We start from the raw sequence: 19,459 nt of genomic DNA, 5'->3' as shown, positions 1-19,459 counted from the left end.
GGAGTGACATTAGCTATCCCCCAGTCTTCAGGCACCTCTCCTGTTCTTTGGGACCTTTCAAAGGTGATAGAGAAGGTTTCGGTGATCACCTATGCCAGCTCCCTTAGCACTCGTGGATGCATCAAATCAAGACACATGGATTTGTGTGCATTAAGCCCACTCAGATGCTCCTGAACCACATTCTCATCAACCAGAGGGAGCCCTCCATTTCCCAGACCCATTGTCCTCCCACCCGGGTCGAGGAGTCCTGGGGGGGAGTCCTTGAAGCAAAGAATGAAGCAAAGAAAGCATTCAGTATCTCCACCTTCTCGGCATCTCCTGTTGCCAGGACACCCCCCTCGTTCAGCAAGGGACCCACATTATCCCTAGTCTTCCTTTTACTGTTTACATATTTAAAATAAAATAAAATAAAATAAAATAAAATAAAATAAAATAAAATAAAATAAAATAAAATAAAATAAAATAAAATAAAATAAAATAAAATAAAATAAAATAAAATAAAATAAAATAAAATAAAATAAAATAAAATAAAATAAAATAAAATAAAATAAAATTATTATCTTTTTCTCTTTTGCAAGCCTCATCTCTACGTGGGCTTTAGCCTTCCTTGTTGTGTCCCTGCAGGCCCTGACAACACTTCTATACTCCCCCCAAGAGGACAGGCCCTTTTTCCACATTTCATAGACCTTCCTCTTCCTTTTGATCTTATCAATGAGCTCCTTGCTCATCCATGCAGGTTTACTGCCCACCTACCCCTCTGCCCCCCAATTTCCTACTCTTAGGGATGCACCAATACTGAGCTTGGAAGAAGTGCTGTAAATGTAGCCCAGCTCTCACAAGCACCCTTGCCTTCTAGCAACCTAGCCCATGAGATACTCACAAGGAGGTCCAAGAAGAGATCGAAGCTGGCTCTCCGAAAGTCCAGGGAGGCAATCCTGTCTTACTTCTTCCACCAAGTTCCAGCTTGAACTCCACAAGATAAGAGAATTGAAAAGTGAAACTATACTGAAATGGTAACCAAAGAAAGTGAATCACGCTCTGTGCTACAAATGCAGACCAAAAAAAAAGTCTTTCATTGGTTTCGGTCACCATACAACCACAGAAATGGAAATACACTTAGTGTTTCCGAGTGCAAGGGTAATATTTTCTTTTTCAATTTGTTTTTTCAAATCTCTTCTCAAAGGTGCGCAATACTGTGCTCAAATAAACAAGCTTGTAGCTGCCACAGTAATTTTCTGTTTTAGAAAATAAATAGTAAGTATGTTAATTGATTCTATAAGTACCTGCAGTGGTATTTGCTATTGTAGCTCTACAGATTTATTGCACTGAAAGTTTAATTGAAAGCCAATGTTTTGGGACTGCAGCAATGCAGAAATCATTTCAGTGCTCTGTTATCAAGATTATGAGGAAATCTTGGTTTCATCACAGAATAGAGTTTAAATCTTGGTTGTGATGCAGATACAGTATTTTCTGTTACATTACTATTATTTTTGCTTTTTTATTTAGCAGTTGGACTTCACCCAAAGTATATAAGAGTCCTCACTTTCCCCTGCATTTAGCATGTGCTTCACACCCTTCCCTCCTTCTTTCCTTCCCTCCTTCCTTCATGTCTTTTCAATCATCTTGCTGAAGAACCTCTGTTTTAGCTTTCTTTGTTACACCCAACCCAGTAAGGTTTATCCCATTTCTTCCTTAACTTCTTGTGCAAAGGAGGTCTGGCAGTGCAGGGCTTTAATAACCTGCTGGACCAGAACCCTATTTTTCTGATACTATGAGCTAGGCAGACCTAATGAGTCAGAAGTTAGTGGACAGAAATACAGGTCAGCTTACTATAGGAAGAAAAAGGCTTCAGATTTTAAACATTCATGCAAACCTGAGCCAGAAGAAGAGGTATATGAGGTAGGTTATAAAGTTTAAATACGTGAAAACTTGGGAACCCTGAATATGAAAGACAAATAAATAAATAAATAATATATATATATTTGCTTCTTTAATTCTGCAAAAGATTAGTGAAAACATAACTATATATTTTTCTCATCAGCACATACCCGTTTTTCATTATAATCTTGGAGCTCATAAAATGAATGAATGCTCCTTCACTGTCATTTGTCCTTCACAGTGCTGCAGTGTATCCCAAACAAATGCTGTAAAAATTTCTGTTACGTCTCTGATAATATGCAAAACAAGGATTTTGCTGATATCTTTTCCTGTGAAGGCTGGATAGACCACATACACTTTCAAAAAAGGAAGTGCACAGTGAAGGACAAAGAATATTTTTGACTCTGTCCAGTACAGCACATACTCTTTAGCAGACTTGTATGAGACAGAGACACAAAAACTATGGTAAGTACAGAGCTCTATTCATTTTATTTTTACTACATGGGTATATAAGATTCATTATTAAAACTGCAGTGGATGTAACTGTAAAGCTCTAAACATATTTCTAATAATTTTCAATTCAGTTCCTTGTAGCTGACTTCCTGCTTTTGAGGGCATGAGGAGACTTTTTAGTCTTTTTCAGCTTCTTCACACTCTGAACTGGTTTGTGTATGCCTTACTGATTCTGAAATTCAAGATTAAGGAAGAAGCAACAGCTTCTTTCAAGGCTAAGTGGACAAATTAATTTGTGCATCTAGGGGAGTTCTGAAGCTGGGTGTCAATAAGACACTAAGCAAAAATGGGAATGAGTAAAGACCCTTAATTACATTTCTAGGAAGCCACTGCACTATCCTAGTTTAATTCAGAAGTCCTCTGAAACAAAAAACAAACAAACAAACAAGATTTGTGCTTTTATCTGTAAACTTGCAGCATAGTTGTATTTTTTGCTAATCTTTAGATTTTTTTTCCATAAAAAGAAACATTCTTAAAAATTCCAAACCTAAATATTTTCAGCTATTTTTGGAAACTATTTTACTAACAAACTGAGTCAAAAATTTTGAGGCAAGTGATTTTTCAGATAAATGGTAAAAATTGTGTAATCTGAATAGTGTTTCAGACTGTTTTTTCTCCAAGAAATAGTTTAAGACTCCTGGACTAGCTTGTATACTTTCATCATTGTATATATGCCCAAATAAAGGGCATATGTATATATATACTTTTTTTCTGAATATATATACTTTTTTCCTGAAAGTAGTAGTAGTAACAAAGAGGTGTTTCTTATTTGAATATGCCAATCTTGTTCCAAGAGAGAAAAGGTACTTTATGAAATATAGATAGGAACCCAAGATACAGAATTCAGTATCCTCTTGGGTAAAAGGCCTAATGTCCATTACAAGAAACTCATATAAAATGACAATGTGAAATAGGATTGAATGCAGAATGCAGTTTACATTTAATAGTGTTTCACAAATTTTGGAGGGTTTTGGCTGAGGTTTCCTCTGTTTTATACAGTGATTTAGTTCCCCCTGAATCTGAAAAAAATGGCTTTAAATAGTTTAAATGACCTTTTGATATTTAAAAAATAAAACTGATTATTTCTTCTCATTCTATTTATTTCTTTTTTAACATTCTGTTGTAATGTTGTAATGTGTAGGATCAACTGATAAAGAGAGAAATACTATACTTGTTTACAAAAAAATTCAATTCAAGTCACTTGATTTACTCTGGATTTACGCACACGTAAAAGGGATCTGACTAGGCACAACAGCTATAGCAAACTAACATCTCACGGTGCTGTGACATGCTGAATTCCTGTTGTTGCAGAGATTCTTCAACTCGAGTTACCAATTCAGGAGAGCCAAATACACATGAAGCCTTTGCACTTGCCAAATCCTGCATTAAAAATTGTGAGGCAAACATGAAGTTGCTCTATTGGCATGTAGAGCAATGTCTAGCTGTTTTCACAGGAGGGTTTGTTTAGAAGGAGTATGCACATATGTAAATATGTTGGATGCAGTGCTTCTGCTGTTGCCAAAAGAAGTTTGAAAATAAGCAACAATTAACAGTGCCACTTTTTTCTGTAAATCTCTCTAAAGCTCCAAGCCCTTTGAGAGAAAATTTTTGTCACACAGAACAAATGGCAACTTAATCAAGTGGTCTGTTTTAATGGATAATCAGAAAAGAAAAAAAAAAAAAAAAAAAAAAAAAAAAAAAAAACTTCTATTTATTTATAAGTGATTATATCCTAAATGAAGGAAAAGTGTTCCCTTGGGTTTCTTTATTTGTTTGAAAGAGTATGTACAACAAAAAAATGGAATAAGCACTTATCCTTAGACATGAGTCAGGCCTATAAAGTGACACAGTGGAGGACAAAGAAATACATTAAGGGGTATGTCAAAGCTAGGGATGTTTGTTTCCTGAGATGCTTTCTAGGATTATCTACTTTATCATGGACAGGGATGCCACATACTAATTCAGCTGTGAAGGGTCTCATCCAGCCTGGTCTTAAACATCTCCAGGGATGGGGCATCCACGATTTCTCTGGGTAACAAGAAGAATGTAATTCATTAGTGTAGTTATTAAAAAATAAAAATAAAAATTGCTATTTAGAAAAAGTGATCTTGTCCCCAGGGCACATGCAGAAAAATACAGAATCTGGCATGAATGTAATAACAAGCACAGTACCATGAGAGTCAACTCATGAAGTACATAGAACCACCGAAAAACAAAACAAAATGAATTCCACAGACCAGATAGATTCAGACCACGTCCATTCAGAAATTTACAGTGTGTGATATCCTGACTTCTTTTATACCTATTTTTTCCTCCAAATCACTCTTCCTTCATTTTTTCATTGATAGATAGGTAGAAAGTGCTCTTTTTTTTAGAAGTTACAGGTTTCATACAACTACAGCTTTGTTTCTTTTCCAGACTATCATACTACCTAAAGGGAAAACCCTGAGGGATTTCCAAACAGTTATACTAACGCTTCCTCTTAAGCTTTACCTTCAGAAAAAAGAATACTCTTTCACAATCTGACTTTATTTCTTGGTATACTTCCGAAACTTATTGTTTCAAGGTCCCAGAGTTGAGTTGCTTTAGTTAACAGTGAAAGGTGTACAAACACATCATGCTTTCAGTAAAGCTGTACCACTAAATTTCAGCAAATGCTAAGGTTGTTCAAATTGAAGTTCCTCTATTTTGCCATGCTATTCTTTGAAATCAAGGGGAGAAAGAAGGTGATGCTATAGTTTCACAGATAAAGGAATCTGCTAATTGTTGTCATGCTAATTGTTCAGCTTAAATATTGGGGAGGGGGGGGGAAGTTTGAGGATAGTGAAGTAGGAGAACAGAATGCTTGATCAGGCTGTAAAAATTTTGTCATTGGAAGCTTTGATGAAGGTTATGGAGACCTATTTTTTTGGTTAACCATTTTAAGAATGAGGCAGGTATGTTTGACAAGATGTTATCTTGATGTTCTTTCATCAAGGAGGAGTTCAGAGTTTTATAAGATGTTTAAACACCTTACAAGTATTGTCTAGTTCACAAGACAAGAAATAAAGGCAAGGAAAGCAGATGTAAATACAAGGTAATCATGTGAAACTTCAGGCCCTCAGACTTTGTGTGTTCAATCTAAAACGTTAAGACATGGTTAGAGACACATATGCAGCATGTCCAAAAGTCCATGCTTGATAGGCTCATAATCTGTCTATCATTGAATATGTCTCAGATTTTGACAAGAAAGTTTTGTCATGCAGATTCCCCCATTTAAGATTTCTTGTGACTCATTTCAGTGCATTTATAAATTATGTATTCTTCTCTATCTCACCAGATTATCAGGTCCATTTGGAAGGGACTGCTGCATCATCAGCAGTTCAATTGCTCTGTGACCAAAGTAGACATGAGGGAAAGAGTTACCTTTGGTTTGTCATAAATAAATAAATAAATAAATAAGTGCTTGGAGCAGTGCATGGAAACTAGGTCTAAGTGAGTGTTGTAATTATTAGTCTATAGACACACTTTACACTTTCTCCTTCTCTGAACCAAAGAATCCTCACATATTTCATGCAAACCAATCACTGTCAACAAAAGAGGTGGAAACTTCTCCCACCAACCTTTATTAATCTTCTATTTGGTGCTTAGGGCACTCTCTTACCTTGGGGTTTATTTTCTGACCACTATCTAGAGGTAAATGAAAGTAAAGAGCAGCTGAACATTTTTACAAGGAAAGGACATTTTTCCAATAACCAAGGTGTCTCAAATTTCCCTCTATAAAAGGGGGGGGGGAGGGTAAAAAAAAAAAAAAAAGAGAGAGAGAGAGAGAGAGAGAGAGAGATGAGAGATATCAGGCCAATACATTTTAATATCATTATTTTCACCAGGAAAAATATAATCCCTGTTTTCTAGTGCTATATTTTATATCCAACTTTTGTGACTTAATGGAGTCCTGATGATTCTGTACCAGAATACACAGAATTGGCCTCTCTGAAAAGCTGAAGACCTACCCACACTCTGAAGGACCAGCCTTGCAAGGAATTCTATGCAAAGTGACCTCTACCTTTCTGCAAAGACTAGAGAGGTCACTGGACTTCAGATAGCCACAGAAGTCTAGTAACTCAAGTTATGTCTTGCTTAACTGTGAACACAGCAGATTTTGAAATCATTTTGTGTAAAACACAACTTGCAGGACTAAGAAAAAGAAAATGTTCAGAATGCTATTCTCTTTGTGAGACAGGCACACTTCTCTGTTTGTCAAGCCCAAGTGAATCACAAGAAGCAAAGAGAAACAAAGAGTGAGGGAAACAAAAATGAGAGAAATGGAATACTTTTTTCTAGATCTTTTGGATACTTTCAAAAATATTTTAAATACAAATGAGCATCTGTTTCAAATAAATCCAAAAATTCTTTCCAGCTTCCTGTATAAGACACCAAGGAAAAAAAATGCAATGATAAAGCTATTCAAGCAGTGGAAAAGTAATGGATTGTCTAGAGTATACTCTAAGACAGCTAAACTCTATGCAGACATAATGCCAAGTGATGCCTCTATATTGTTACGGAGGGACAAACTGGACTCAGAACATCTCAAGCTCTGGGATCCCTGTTATCCCAAAATGTCTTGCTGTAAACATGAAAGACCATATTATTAAAGAAAAACACTGGCAAGACAGAACTAGCTACAGCCATCCACAAGCTGATTTTAGTGTGGATCAGCCCATCCACACTAAAATCAGCTTGGCCTACTTAACAGAAGTGGAATGAACTACTTTCCACACCCCTGCACTATGTGACTTGGTCAGTGCACAGACTTGTAAAGACCCTGAAAATTCAACACAATAATACCTTTATTGAACCTTCATACCACTTTCATCCCTTAGTTTTTTTTCTCCTCCTGGAGAAATAAAATAATAACAATAACAATAATACAATTGTAATAATACATAGGCTAAGATAGGCAAATGTGTTAGGTATGTAGATGAGAAAACAATAAAAAAATATTAATAAACAAATGTGAAGCAGAGACAGAACATAACACATTTAATTACCTCACTCTAAGATACAAAATGATCCCAATCTTCCCCTTTGCCACCCAAATTATAACATGAAAAGCATTGTATTTTACGTGTCTGCTTCTCCTAGACTAAGAGTAAGATGCAGAAGTTAATGCAATGCTCCCAGCACCCTTTCTCCAGTACTGCCAAACTATCATCTTTTTTAAAACACCAAAGGAAGGAGGAATTTTTCAATTCATTCATTCAATTCATTTTATTTTTTCAAATAAAAACATTTTGATTTCAAGAAAAAGCTTACACATCTTGACAGCTTTTCTTGAAATCATGTTTGGTCACCATTTATTACAGCTACCGTATTTCTCTATGCTCCAACTCAAAGATGTTAATTAGCAACATTTTCCTAATATCCTCTTCCTTTTGAAAACAGAATGTTTATATTTGTATGAGAACTTTCAGTAGTCATTTACCCTACACATTTCTCATGTAACTATATTGTGAATGTCTCCTGATCGTTTAAGACAGATGACACAGAACAACATCCAAATGTGCCCTTTTTATTTCTTGAAGTTGTAAATGAATTGTGTTTTAATATGTTTAAATATTTATCAGTAAGTCATACATATTTGCATTAGCAGCCTGGAATTAAGAACCTGAGGATATTTGTAGGCTTATTTCAAGAATAATACTTTTTTTAAGCTATTTTTTCTTACAAAGAGAACATTCACACAAATCATCTTTTAATTAAGAAAATCCAACAAATCAAAAATAAGAATAAAAATTCTCCATCAGAGTTTAGGGCTCTTAATAGAAATAATGTGAAATGAACAAAAATAACATCTGCCTTCAGCAGCATCCCTTAATCCAAAAGCTGGAATACACAGAAAATTGATATTAAAAAAACAACAATAACAACAACAAACAGATATGACGAAAACAAAAGCATCGCCTATGTTCTTGTATTGAAGTTGTGAACAATGTCCCCCTGCTTTTCTTGTCATCACTGAAAGGTGTGAAAAATCATAGTAATTATTTATTATATGTTCTTAAAAATGGGACACTCCTTTGCCAATCTCAAGTCATAGAATTTGCCAAAACATAAACTGTTCTTGAGGGGCTTATATTTTCACAGAATGGAACAAGGATCAGAGAAATTTTATGCCATTTGGATTCACATCTACGGCTGGATGTTCCTTCTATTTCTGCTGATGCATCTCTAACACTTGTGTAATAAAATTTTGAAGTGTCACAACCACTACAATATTAGAGCCCTTCTCTAATCTTTTGAGGAAGTCTGCCTTTTGATTCTGTGGACGAGACATAGGGAGAGTGGTATTCTTATTCTCATTGGAGGAAGGAGAAGAAAAATGTTTGGGAATCATGTCCTCTGTTCAAAGCCTCTCAAAACAGTAATTTTGCTACAACCATTGATCTATTCCATCTCTCAGAAATTTTTTCAACTATTTTCCCAACCCTTTTTGAATCTTTTTAATCTTTTCAAGTGTTTACAGGCCCTGCAGTTTATCCCACGGTGGTTCTGTCTTTACAGCTGGCCCCACTGAGGCCTTTTTAGACCTCTGTCTCTTAATTCATTCATTACTCTACAACTGGGTTTCCATTGATCTGAATATATTCCCTACGCATCATGAGTTTTCTATCAAATCTCTTTCACTTAGCCTCTGAGAGCAGCTGAGAGGGCTAAAATTTATGTAGCCTTCAAGAATGCACAGACCTACCTTAGTCTAACACTGGTGCTTTTCTCCTTTTTTTTTTTTTTTTTTTTCCTTTCTTTTCCCCACCACAGCCAGTAGCTGTTCTATCCTCCACAACATATGCATCCTGTGCAATCAACGAACTTCACAACAGCTCATCCTTAAACAGATGCCCAGCTGGCTAGCCTTAGCTTTCATCAGTCTAGCTACTGCTCAAAAACAAACAGCAATGTACACATTTCCCCAAACACTTTTTATTTCTTGGAGCAGAAAGGCTGGTATGTGCAGTCTCCTTATCTGTCATGGCAGTTAGCCACTGTGAAAAGATAATAAAACTAAAATAGACCCTGCTGAATTAGGTTTCCACTTTTCATTTGCAGATTCGAGTGCCTGCAAATAACAAACACAGTAAGCTACACTTTCATGATTAAAGAAAGCTACACTTCAATGATTAAATGGAAACAACAGGCTTTCGAAACAAGCTGCAAAAAGGGAAAACCCAGTTGGACATACATGCACACCCTGGTGAGGGAAACCAAATAATGAGACAGAAAGGACGAGGACTGCAGCATCTTCATTCTCGCAGGTAGTCAAAACCCCATTAGAGAATGCTCTGAGCAATCAGGAAAGTATTGGCCCTGCTCTGAGTAGAAAGATGGACAAGATGACTTCTGGAGGTCCCTCCCTACTTAAACTATTCTGTGGGGCTATGATTCATAGTGGGAGTGGTTCCTCCGTTAGAGGTCACCATTGTGCAAGCACCAAGGATTGATTCCACTGAAAAAGAAAAGAAAATAAAATAAAATAAAAAAAAAGAGAGAGAGAGAGAAGAAAAGAAAAAAACAGGCAGCCTGTTCCAGTGCTCTGCCACCCAAACTGTGAAGAAGTTCCATATGGTGCTGAAACCTCCTGTTTTTCAATTTATACCCATTACCCTTGCCTTATCACTGGCCACCGAGAAAAGTTTGTCCCCATCTTCTTTACATTGTCCCCTCAGGTATTTGTAGAGGTTCATAAACTTCCCTCTCAATGTCCTCTTCTCTAGGTTAAACAGGCCCAGCTCACAAGACAGATGCTCCAATCCCTTAATCATCTTCGTGGCTCTACGCTGGACTCTCTCTAAAAGTTCTATGTCCCTCTTGTACTAGGGAGCCCAGAACTGGACACAATACTCCATGTGTGGCCTCACCAGGGCTGAGTAGAGGGGAAGGATCACCTCCCTTGTCCACACTCCTGCTGGTGTAGCCTAGGATCTTACTGGCTTTCTTGGACACAAGGGCACATTGCTGGGTCATGGTCAGCCTGCTCTCCAACTTGACCCCAGGTCCCTCTCCGCAGATCTGCTCTCCAACATGTCAGCCCCCAGCCTGTACTAGTGCCTGGGGTTGTTCCTCCCCAGGTGCAGGACCCTGCAGTTGCCCTTGTTGAACCTCATGGGGCTCCTCTCCACCCAGCTCTCCAGCCTGTCCAGGTCTTTCTGAATGGCTGCACAAGCCTCTGGTGTGTCAGCCACTCTGCCAAGCTTTTTCAAGGATTTTTTTCAATCCAAAGTGTTGGTCAGACTACAAAATTCGCACTTACATTAAAACAATTCTGAGGTTTGACCAGTCCATTCTTCCAGGAAGAAAAGTATCAAAATGTACAAAAGGCTTGTATGGTAGACATTGAAGCTGGGAGACGTGAGAGGACCAAGAAGGATTCTGCCCATGTGAGGCACAGAAATTTTTTTCTGTATATATTTTCTTTGTTCCTCTCTAACCGACACAGCTGTCCTGAAGCTATGTTTAAAGAGTATGTTCCTACCATCCTTCTCTTCCACTGCAATGTTGGTTTAGGGACTCCTTTCCCAGTCACTCCTCTCATGCAGTTATTCTAATCCTCTGTCTCTTGTTTTGTTGTCCTGTAACCTCAAGCAGTGATATACTCTAGACTGAAAAGCACTTCTGCTCCCATGCCACAGTCCCTTGGGTTTTTTTCTCCTTTTTTTTTTTTCCTTCTTTCTTTCATTCTTTCCTTCTTTCTTTCTTTCCTTCTTTCTTTCTTTCTCTTTTTTTCTCTCTCTTTCTTTCTCTCTCTCTTTTTTCTCTTTCTTTCTCTCTTTCTCTCTCTTTCCTTTCTCTCTCTTTCTCTCTCTTTCTTTCTACTTCCTTGAATATTTTCAATCTGCATTTATTCAGTGATGTGATATAGAGCAGTCTTAAATTTGTGTAGTATCAAACCTGTGGGCTACGAGTGGAGAACTGCTTCCCCCAACAGAACTTCACTGTTACAAACGCATATGAAGAATGGTAGACATCATTACAGCATCCTAGCTCTTTGATTACACCATTTTAAGGTGTAATTATGTGGTGTCCCATGCCCCACACCAACACTGAGAAAGTGCTGCTTGCCAAAGTGACTGAACACTATGGCAGCACAGGCTCAATTTTTCTATTGTGAATTTTCCATTGAAGTTGTTAAACTGTTGACTAACAGAAGTTGCAGAAACTATGCACGGGATGAGTGGCAAACGGATGAATGATGCTCTATATGTATAATGAGTCTGCAGCAAGAAAGCAAGCATGCAAGGCCTATGTAAGGGATTCTAAAACTCCATTTGCCCAGTGGAAGTACCTGAGCATGAAGTGTGTTCTTGCCTCACTCTTTTATCATATGTCCTCCCTTTTATAACCCAGACCCTGATTCTACAGTCATCTCCCTACTTTATACTGTACATAGGCAGGGATTCCAGTGTATTCTCTACCTTCTTATAACACATTTTTAGCTCTACAAAAAAATAACCTTAAATGCTTTCAGTTGCCAAGTTCCATTTCACTGTGCTTTGGCCTAGATCTGCACTCTCAGCTAGCACTCAGTCTCTGCACTGAGATCATGAAATGAGCTGAGAAACAGGTAATTGGTAATCGAGCTGCACAGCCCAGCAAGTTATAGCTGATTAGCTGCTGTGTGGAAACTGCTTGTGTGAAGTCTCTGACCAGCCATGCACTGAGCACAATAATTTCTTGTATGGAGGCACATTATCTGCAGTTCAGGTGTGGATGAGGTAACATCTGAACAGCAACAACTGCAAGCAAAGCTGAGAGTCACTACTATGTCTCATTTTGAAGTAATTCATGTAGTGCTCATAGAACACAAAAATTTTACCAACTGCTTCTGAACTTCGAAAGCAGAGTCTCTATAAAAAAGTCATTACGTGCTACTGGGGATAAAATCCTTGAAAGTTTGTAGTACTAATTAGTTTGTAAGTCCTTTCTAAGAGGTAGACAAAATATCTCATGCTTAATCTACTGCACTTGAAGTTGTAAAATTAGTTCCAGCTAAAATTAATTCTTGTTATGTGCATTTCTCAACTGCTGAGAAGCTTGTCATGAAAGATTAAAGTTGTAATAGAAGTGTTTGTAAATGATCTCCCCTGTAAAGTACTACATTAATGTTAGAAAAAGAGATATTATACAACAATATCAGAGACTGGTGTTACATGATACCTTACTTAGGTGAACATGGCGTTTGGTGAGCTCTACAGTGCAGCTCCTTTTTGGACTTTCCTTATGTTATTCTTGCCACATGACCAGAAGCAAAAGAGCTCCAGCCTGAAAATAATAGTTTTTTCCTTCCGTATCATAGTCTTCAGTGAATAAACAGGACTTGCATGAAAAAGTAACTATCTGTTTCCTGAAACCTGTTAATGATGCACAGGCAAAAATGCACACTTTTTACCCATGTGACTGTCTGGGTAAAGTGACTTTACAACATAAGTCAAGAAAGTTTCATTGCAATATAAATAACATTCCTAAAATATAATTAAGGTTAAACTGTAAAGCAACAAGTTTTTTAACCCAACCTTTCCCCCTTCCTATTTTAGAACATTAAAATACTTGTAATACAGCATAAAGTTAAAATCCAAGACCACGAGAACAGACTCTAAAATTGTTAATGGTTGCAGTTATACTAAATAATATGAACTATCACAGAAGCCCCATGAAGGGGTGCAAAGGCAGAATGGTGAAATATTCATGACAACTGAGAATTTAACTTTAGCCTTCATTTTCTTTATTCCACATTTCAAATTCAGACATACTTGCTATAGGTACTTACTTGAGAGCATCTGTAGTGTAGAACGATGTCAATTGCATCTCTTTAAAATACATTTTTGTCAGGGATCGCTTGCCTTACCAAAATTGATCATGAAAGTCTGCTTTTGATAGGTTTGTTTGTTTGTTAAAATAAACATCTTTTTTTTAAAAGCAAAAGCAGCCTGCCCACCATTAATAAGACTCAGACATTAGCTACTATCTGTTCATAAGAAATCAGATGATAATAACAAAGCCTATATTGCTGAATTCACAAATATTTCTATGATTTTCTTCAGATATTTAATGAGGAGATTTTGAAGGGTAAAGGCCCTTTGCTGCCATCTTCCCAGGGAAAGTTAATGGTAACTGAGATAGGTGATACCTGAAGAGGCCCAGACACCAGCTGCGAGTCCTCTGTGCCCAGAAGGGAAAGCAGTGAAACCAAGACTTTGCCTGGAGCCAAGATGCTTTTTAGGAATGGTGGGGTTCTATTTGCTTCTCTACACAAAAAGCAGATGAGACTTGAAGAGCTGTGAGGGGAAATCATGCTTAACCTATTTGATAGCTTTCTATGAGATGACTAGCTAGGTAGATGAGGGGAGAGCGGTGGCTGTGGTCTACCTTGACTTCAGCAAAGTTTTTGACACTGTCTCCCGTAACGTTCTCATAGACAAGCTCAGGAAGTGCAGCCTTGATGAGTGGACAGTGAGGTGGATTGATAAGTGACTGGATGGCACAGCTCAGAGGGATGTGCTCAGTGGTGCAGTGTCTAGTTGGAGGCCTGTAGCTACCAGTGTCCTCCAGAAGTCAATACAGGGTCCAGTGCTGTTCAACGTGTTCATCAACAATCTGGATGATGGAGCAAAGTGCATGCTCAGCAAGTTTGCTGACAACACAAAGCTCAGAGGTGTGGCTGATACCCCAGAGGGCTGTGCTGCCATTCAGAGGGCCTTGACAGCCTTGAGGGTAAGACTGAGAGGAACCTCATGAAGTTCAACAAGGTGAAGTGCTGGGTTCTACACCTAGAGAGGAACAACCCCAAGCACCAGTACAGGCTGGGGGCTGACCTGCTGAACAGCAGCACTACAGAGAGAGACCTGGGAGTCCTGGTGAACCACTGGCTGACCATGAGCCAGCAGTGTGCCCTTGTGGCCAAGAAGGCCAATGGTATCTGGGGCTGCATTTGGAAGAGTGCTGCCAGCAGCTCAAGGGAGATGATCCTCCCCCTCTACCCAACCCTGGTGAGGCCCCACCCAGGGTACTGTGTCCAGTTCTGGACTCCCCTAAACAAGAAGGACATAGAACTACTGGAGTGAGTCCAGAGGAGAGCTACAAAGATGATGAGAGGACTGGAGCACCTGATGTACAAGGACAGGCTGAGATCTGGGCCTGTTTAGCCTGGAAAAAAAGAAGACTGAGGGGAGACCTTGTTAATGTGTATAAATATCTGAGGGGAGAGTGTTGAGAGGATGGAGCCACTCTTTTTTCAGTTGTGCCCAGTGACAGGAGGAGAGGCAATGGGCACAAACTGAAGCACAGGAGGTTCCAGCTGAATACAAGAGGGCACTTGTTTACTCTGAGGGTGACAGAACACTGGGACAGGTTGTCCAGAGAGGTTGTGGAGTCTCCTTCTCTGGAGATATTCAAAACCTGCCTGGATGCCATCCTGCACAGTGTGCTCTATGAGATGCTGCTCGACAAGGGGGTTGCACTAGTTGATCTTCAGAGGTCCCTTCCAATCCTGGCCATTCTGTGACTGTGAGGGGGTAGGAAAGGAGAGTGCAAAGTTTGTGTGTGAAATCATGGGGAGTCCAGAGACATTCCCCTCCCACAGCCTTTGCATAACTGCTGGTGAGGGATTTGCATGTTTTTGCACATTTGTTTTCTTCCCAGGCAGAAGAGGGGAAGGACACATGGAGGATAAAGGGAAGTCAGGGGTCTATTGCTAAAGCTGGCTGTTCCTCTTGCTTTTCCACTTCTTCCTCGTCCTGGTATCAGCAGCTCGGGGAGATGCTGAGGGGGAAGCCAAGCAAGCAGATAATCCCCTGCCTGCATAAGTGTATGTGGTAGGAGTAGGGAATTGAAGTAACTTCTTGCTTGAGAACACTGTTTCCTCATTCACTTCTCACCCTCTGTCTCCTTTCCCCATTTCATTCCGCTCCCTCACTATTAGGACATAGCTGTCACAGCAACTACTAAAATGGCTGCCCCATGCTCCACGCCCGTATGCTCACTCCAGCCACTCCTGGGGCCCTCCCTGACATGCTCAGCCCTGGCAGGGAGGATGGAGCAAGGCAGGGCCCCACAATCCGATGGTAGGGCAGGGCCAGGCCACCTTCAAGAGGCACAGGGGGATTGACAGAGCACAACATCATTTGAAAAGGCAGAAGGTTACCCAGCCTCCTGTTTCCAGAGCTCTTCTCCCCACATGAACTGCCCCCACCCAGCTCCTTGTAGCCCTACCATGCTCATCTGTCCTCCCTCTTATCCATGTTTCTACCACCTTCCACTCATCCACTACTTCTAGCAGCTTCTCACCTTGCCTGCCTTACCAAATAGCCAGCAGGCCTGTGGCTGGGACCTCTTCCTTCTAGCCAGGAGTTGGCAACTGCAAATTCAGAAATCACAGCAAAAACATATCACCTGCAAGTCAGCTCATTAGACTTTCCAGTCAAGCTGCGAGTGATGGTCAGCTGTGGCCCTCAGAGAGGCACAAGTGGTAGAATGAGGGAGGCCAAGGACAACAGTTCACCTGAGCATGTCATGGCTGCTGCCTGCCTCTGAAAGCCCTGTGCTCTCAAGAAGTTTTCTAAACTGTCTAATGAAAGCCCGGGATTTCCTTGCAGTCTACCTGGACTGAGCATAGCACTGCTATACTCAAATTTAAATAAATAAATAAATAAATAATAAAATAAAATAAAATAAAATACAAATCTTTTAAATGAAATTATATATTTAATTATTTATTTATTAACTGAAGGTGTTTTGCATCAGCGGCACCGGTGCTTACAAACAAGCAGAAAACCAGGAGTATAACTTTTCTTCTGCAAGGTGTGCATGTGACTGTGACACTCTGGAGTACACTGGTCTTTCCCTGATGACAGAAATACATCATTTACAAAGTATAACCACCCTAGATTCTGACATCATCTTTTGCCTTCTGTCTTCACTCTTCAGATTCTACCTTCTTTTAATACAAGGAGATCTAAACAGTGGAAACAGATTTCAACAACTCCTGGTTTGGGCAAACATAAATATTGTAATAAAATTCAACAGCTATAAGATTATAAGGCTTGAATTATGGCAGTTTAAAAGAGCCACAGCATCAACATGAGGAGCTTTCAGGGAATCCTGTCTGTCAGCTGTCCACAAATAATATCTGGGAAGCCCAGCTCTTCCTATATACATGACAGTACATTTTAAACATGAGACAATGCTGTTACTTCGCTCCTAACGGCATCAAACCTCTGTCAGAAATATTAAACCCACTTTCAAATAGCAACCTCAGGGAAATTGAACAGCACATGTTTCAGGAAGTCTGGCCCTGTCTGGAGATACAAAGATAATGTAGGCTGCTTCTACAAGAAATGTAGCAATGAATGCAGAAGCTCCTGTCAGTGTTCAGGAATGTCAGGTTTCTACTGAATTTCAGGTACTTTCCAAAGGATCACTGTAACAAGATCACTGCCATAGCTACCTGTCGTGGATGACATCTAGATGACACTTTTTTCTCAAAACTCCAGACTCCCAGGATTGGCACAGCGGTGTTAAGCATGTGTATTAACTTCTTGTCTTGTCCTTTAACACTATTCAGATACTTGAAATATTATCCCTCAGGAGTGGCATGAAACCAGATAAACTAATCCTCTGAGTATAGGGATGTGTAAGCAGATTTTCAGCAGGAAAAATGCATCATTTCTTCTGCTGCTCCTGATCTGCCACTAGGAGGCAAAAGATCTGTTGAGACTTGTTAGGAGATCGAAATACAGGCTTCAGTGAAAAACTCTTAAAATTGACTTCCTCAAGCACTCCACATATATGTACTGTATATTAGAGATGGAAGAATAATATTCTGATTTACAAAGGGAATTGCCAACTTGCTTTAATTATATTTTTGTAGCGTTCCAAAGGTGATCTCCTATGTGCTTTTTTTTTTTTTTTAGGCATGTTTTAAAGATTACCTTATAAAGCAAATCATTTCTGTATTCTTTATCTCCCATTTCATTCTTCATTCACCATCAGTTCTGTTATGTTGTCACGTAACATATGTTTTGGGATCACGTAGTAGACTAAGATGAGTGAAACGAACTGTGTTAACATGGAAATAAAAAGGGTTGTGGGTTTTTGTTTGTTTGTTTGTTTGTTTATTTGCTTGCTTTTTCTCAGTATCATTTCACCACTACAGTTTGCAGCCACAGAGGTAACAAGATCATGACTGTATTTTCTATAAGCACTGAACTGGAAACCTAAGCTGTTCAGGTAGTAATGCCTGACTCTCCAGACATTTCAGAATACAGGACAACATCAGTACATAAAAGTTACCTTAAAAGGCTGAACTAGCACTTACAGCAGAAAAAAAGTCCGTAAGATATTTTTTTTCTTTTTTTCTCTTTTTTTTTTTTTTTTCTTTTTTAATCTATTTTGGACAAATTTAATGTTTAAGCATCCACTTTTCCCAAAGGTATGTGGAAACTAAAGCTGAGTAAATGCTCTATTACAAAAATAAATAAATACATAAATAAAATAAAATATGAAAAATGAAAAATGACTGGTAATAAATTTTGCACATGAGAATATTATGCTGGAATTTAGATGTCAGTTTTGGTCTACACAGAGTCTGGAATGGCATGATTATGTAAGGAAGGCATTATTATTATTGATATGTTTATCTTGCTTAAATATAATTTTGTGATGCTGTTATTTCTGCTGTTTCTGCTGCTACTGCTTGTTGGATTTTGGTGAGAAAAAAAAAAATAGGAAAAAAGCAAAATAGCTATAATGCGCTTGCAGGCATGAAGGTTTTGTTCCTTAAAATATTAATTCCTTCAGATTCTCTCATCTGCTAAAAACAACTAATTCCCTCAAACTACTCACAAACATCCTCCACAGAACTATGTGGATAAAAAGAGGGGTGATTTAGGAAGCTCTTGCGTCTCCAAGTGTGAAATGAAGCATAAAGTATAGATATTGCACATGGGCAACTTTCGGAGCAATTTCACAGCTTAAACTGATATTTTTATTGTGTTTGTTGTAATTTATTTCCTCAGCAGCATTCTATCAGTTAGAGATGTATTTATTTTCTGTGCACTGGATGAAAGGGAAGATGGCAGGAACTGTCTAGCAGCCAGAGTTGCAAAGAAGAGCTCATTCTTTGATCACAGTATGATTTGCGTAGTGCTGTTACAGAGAGCCAAATCTTGCAGTGTTGTTTACCGGTGAAAAAGGTCTATATTGATACATTTAACACTGTAATACAGTTGTGCAAACTGCCAACTAGAACAACAGTCACAGTCTGCCTAAAGATTAATAATAAATGGTTCACCACTGGCAATGAATGTTTATTTTCACAAATAAATATGATTTTATAAATCAAATAGTGTACAACAGAATGAATAGCATAAAGAACTCATGAATAGCTCAGAACTGCATATCTCCCACTAAGAAAAAAAATGTTGCCTGACGTAACAACAATGACAAAATTATCATTGGAAAGTGACAAATATAAAACATGTAATAGTAATTTTATCTCAGGGGACTTAACTTGATCCGAGAGGTCCACCACTGTCTTTAAGCTTGTAATTACCACACGTGTTTTCTTAAATATTATTCTGTAAAGATTCAAGCTTGTATTTACCAATATAGCTTCAAAGGACTCTGCAATATGGGGTAAATGCAGTACTGGAGCTCACTTTGCTTTTAAATATCACATAGTGAATATTGCTGATGACAGCACCTAAGCAGTCTGAACAAATTTTAGTTCCCTTTTCCTCCACTGCTTTTTGCCTAATATCCTGTGGAGAGCAGCTTTTTTCTACTGATCATGATAATAAAAACCACAAGCAGCATTCTTATGCAAACCCTCTTTGAGAAGCAGAACTTCTGTTAGCAAAGAGCACAGGCTACTAATGTGACAAACCCTGTGGATTTTCTCATTGAGGGAGCCAGCTTTTCTGCCTGTATCAAAATATTTGGAGCTTTGGGGAGTCCAGGTAAATTGATGTACATGTTTGTCTTAGAAATAAAACTGTAAAGTTCCAGGATAAAAAAATAAAAAATAAAAAATCAGTAC

General features: G+C 38.6%; 1 protein-coding gene across 4 annotated transcripts in view; it reads left to right on the top strand.

Moving 5' to 3' along the window:
• The first annotated feature begins 2,274 nt into the window (after positions 1-2,274).
• FYB1 (FYN binding protein 1) overlaps positions 2,275-19,459 on the top strand; it is a 69,139-nt gene continuing 51,954 nt past the window's right edge. For 2 of the 4 annotated variants that reach the window (XM_082784343.1, XM_082784340.1), the window contains exon 1: positions 2,275-2,343. In XM_082784343.1, coding sequence (XP_082640469.1) covers positions 2,341-2,343 — 3 coding nt within the window. In that variant the 5' untranslated portion in view covers positions 2,275-2,340. Of the gene's footprint in view, positions 2,344-9,547; positions 9,684-19,188; positions 19,380-19,459 lie in introns of those variants that run through there. The other 2 variants (XM_082784342.1, XM_082784341.1) reach the window with 2 other exon arrangements.

Source organism: Aythya marila (genome assembly GCF_965140915.1).
Source record: "Aythya marila genome assembly, chromosome: Z".
In the NCBI taxonomy this organism is placed as follows: domain Eukaryota; kingdom Metazoa; phylum Chordata; class Aves; order Anseriformes; family Anatidae; genus Aythya; species Aythya marila.
This window is presented reverse-complemented; position numbering and strand designations above follow the sequence as displayed.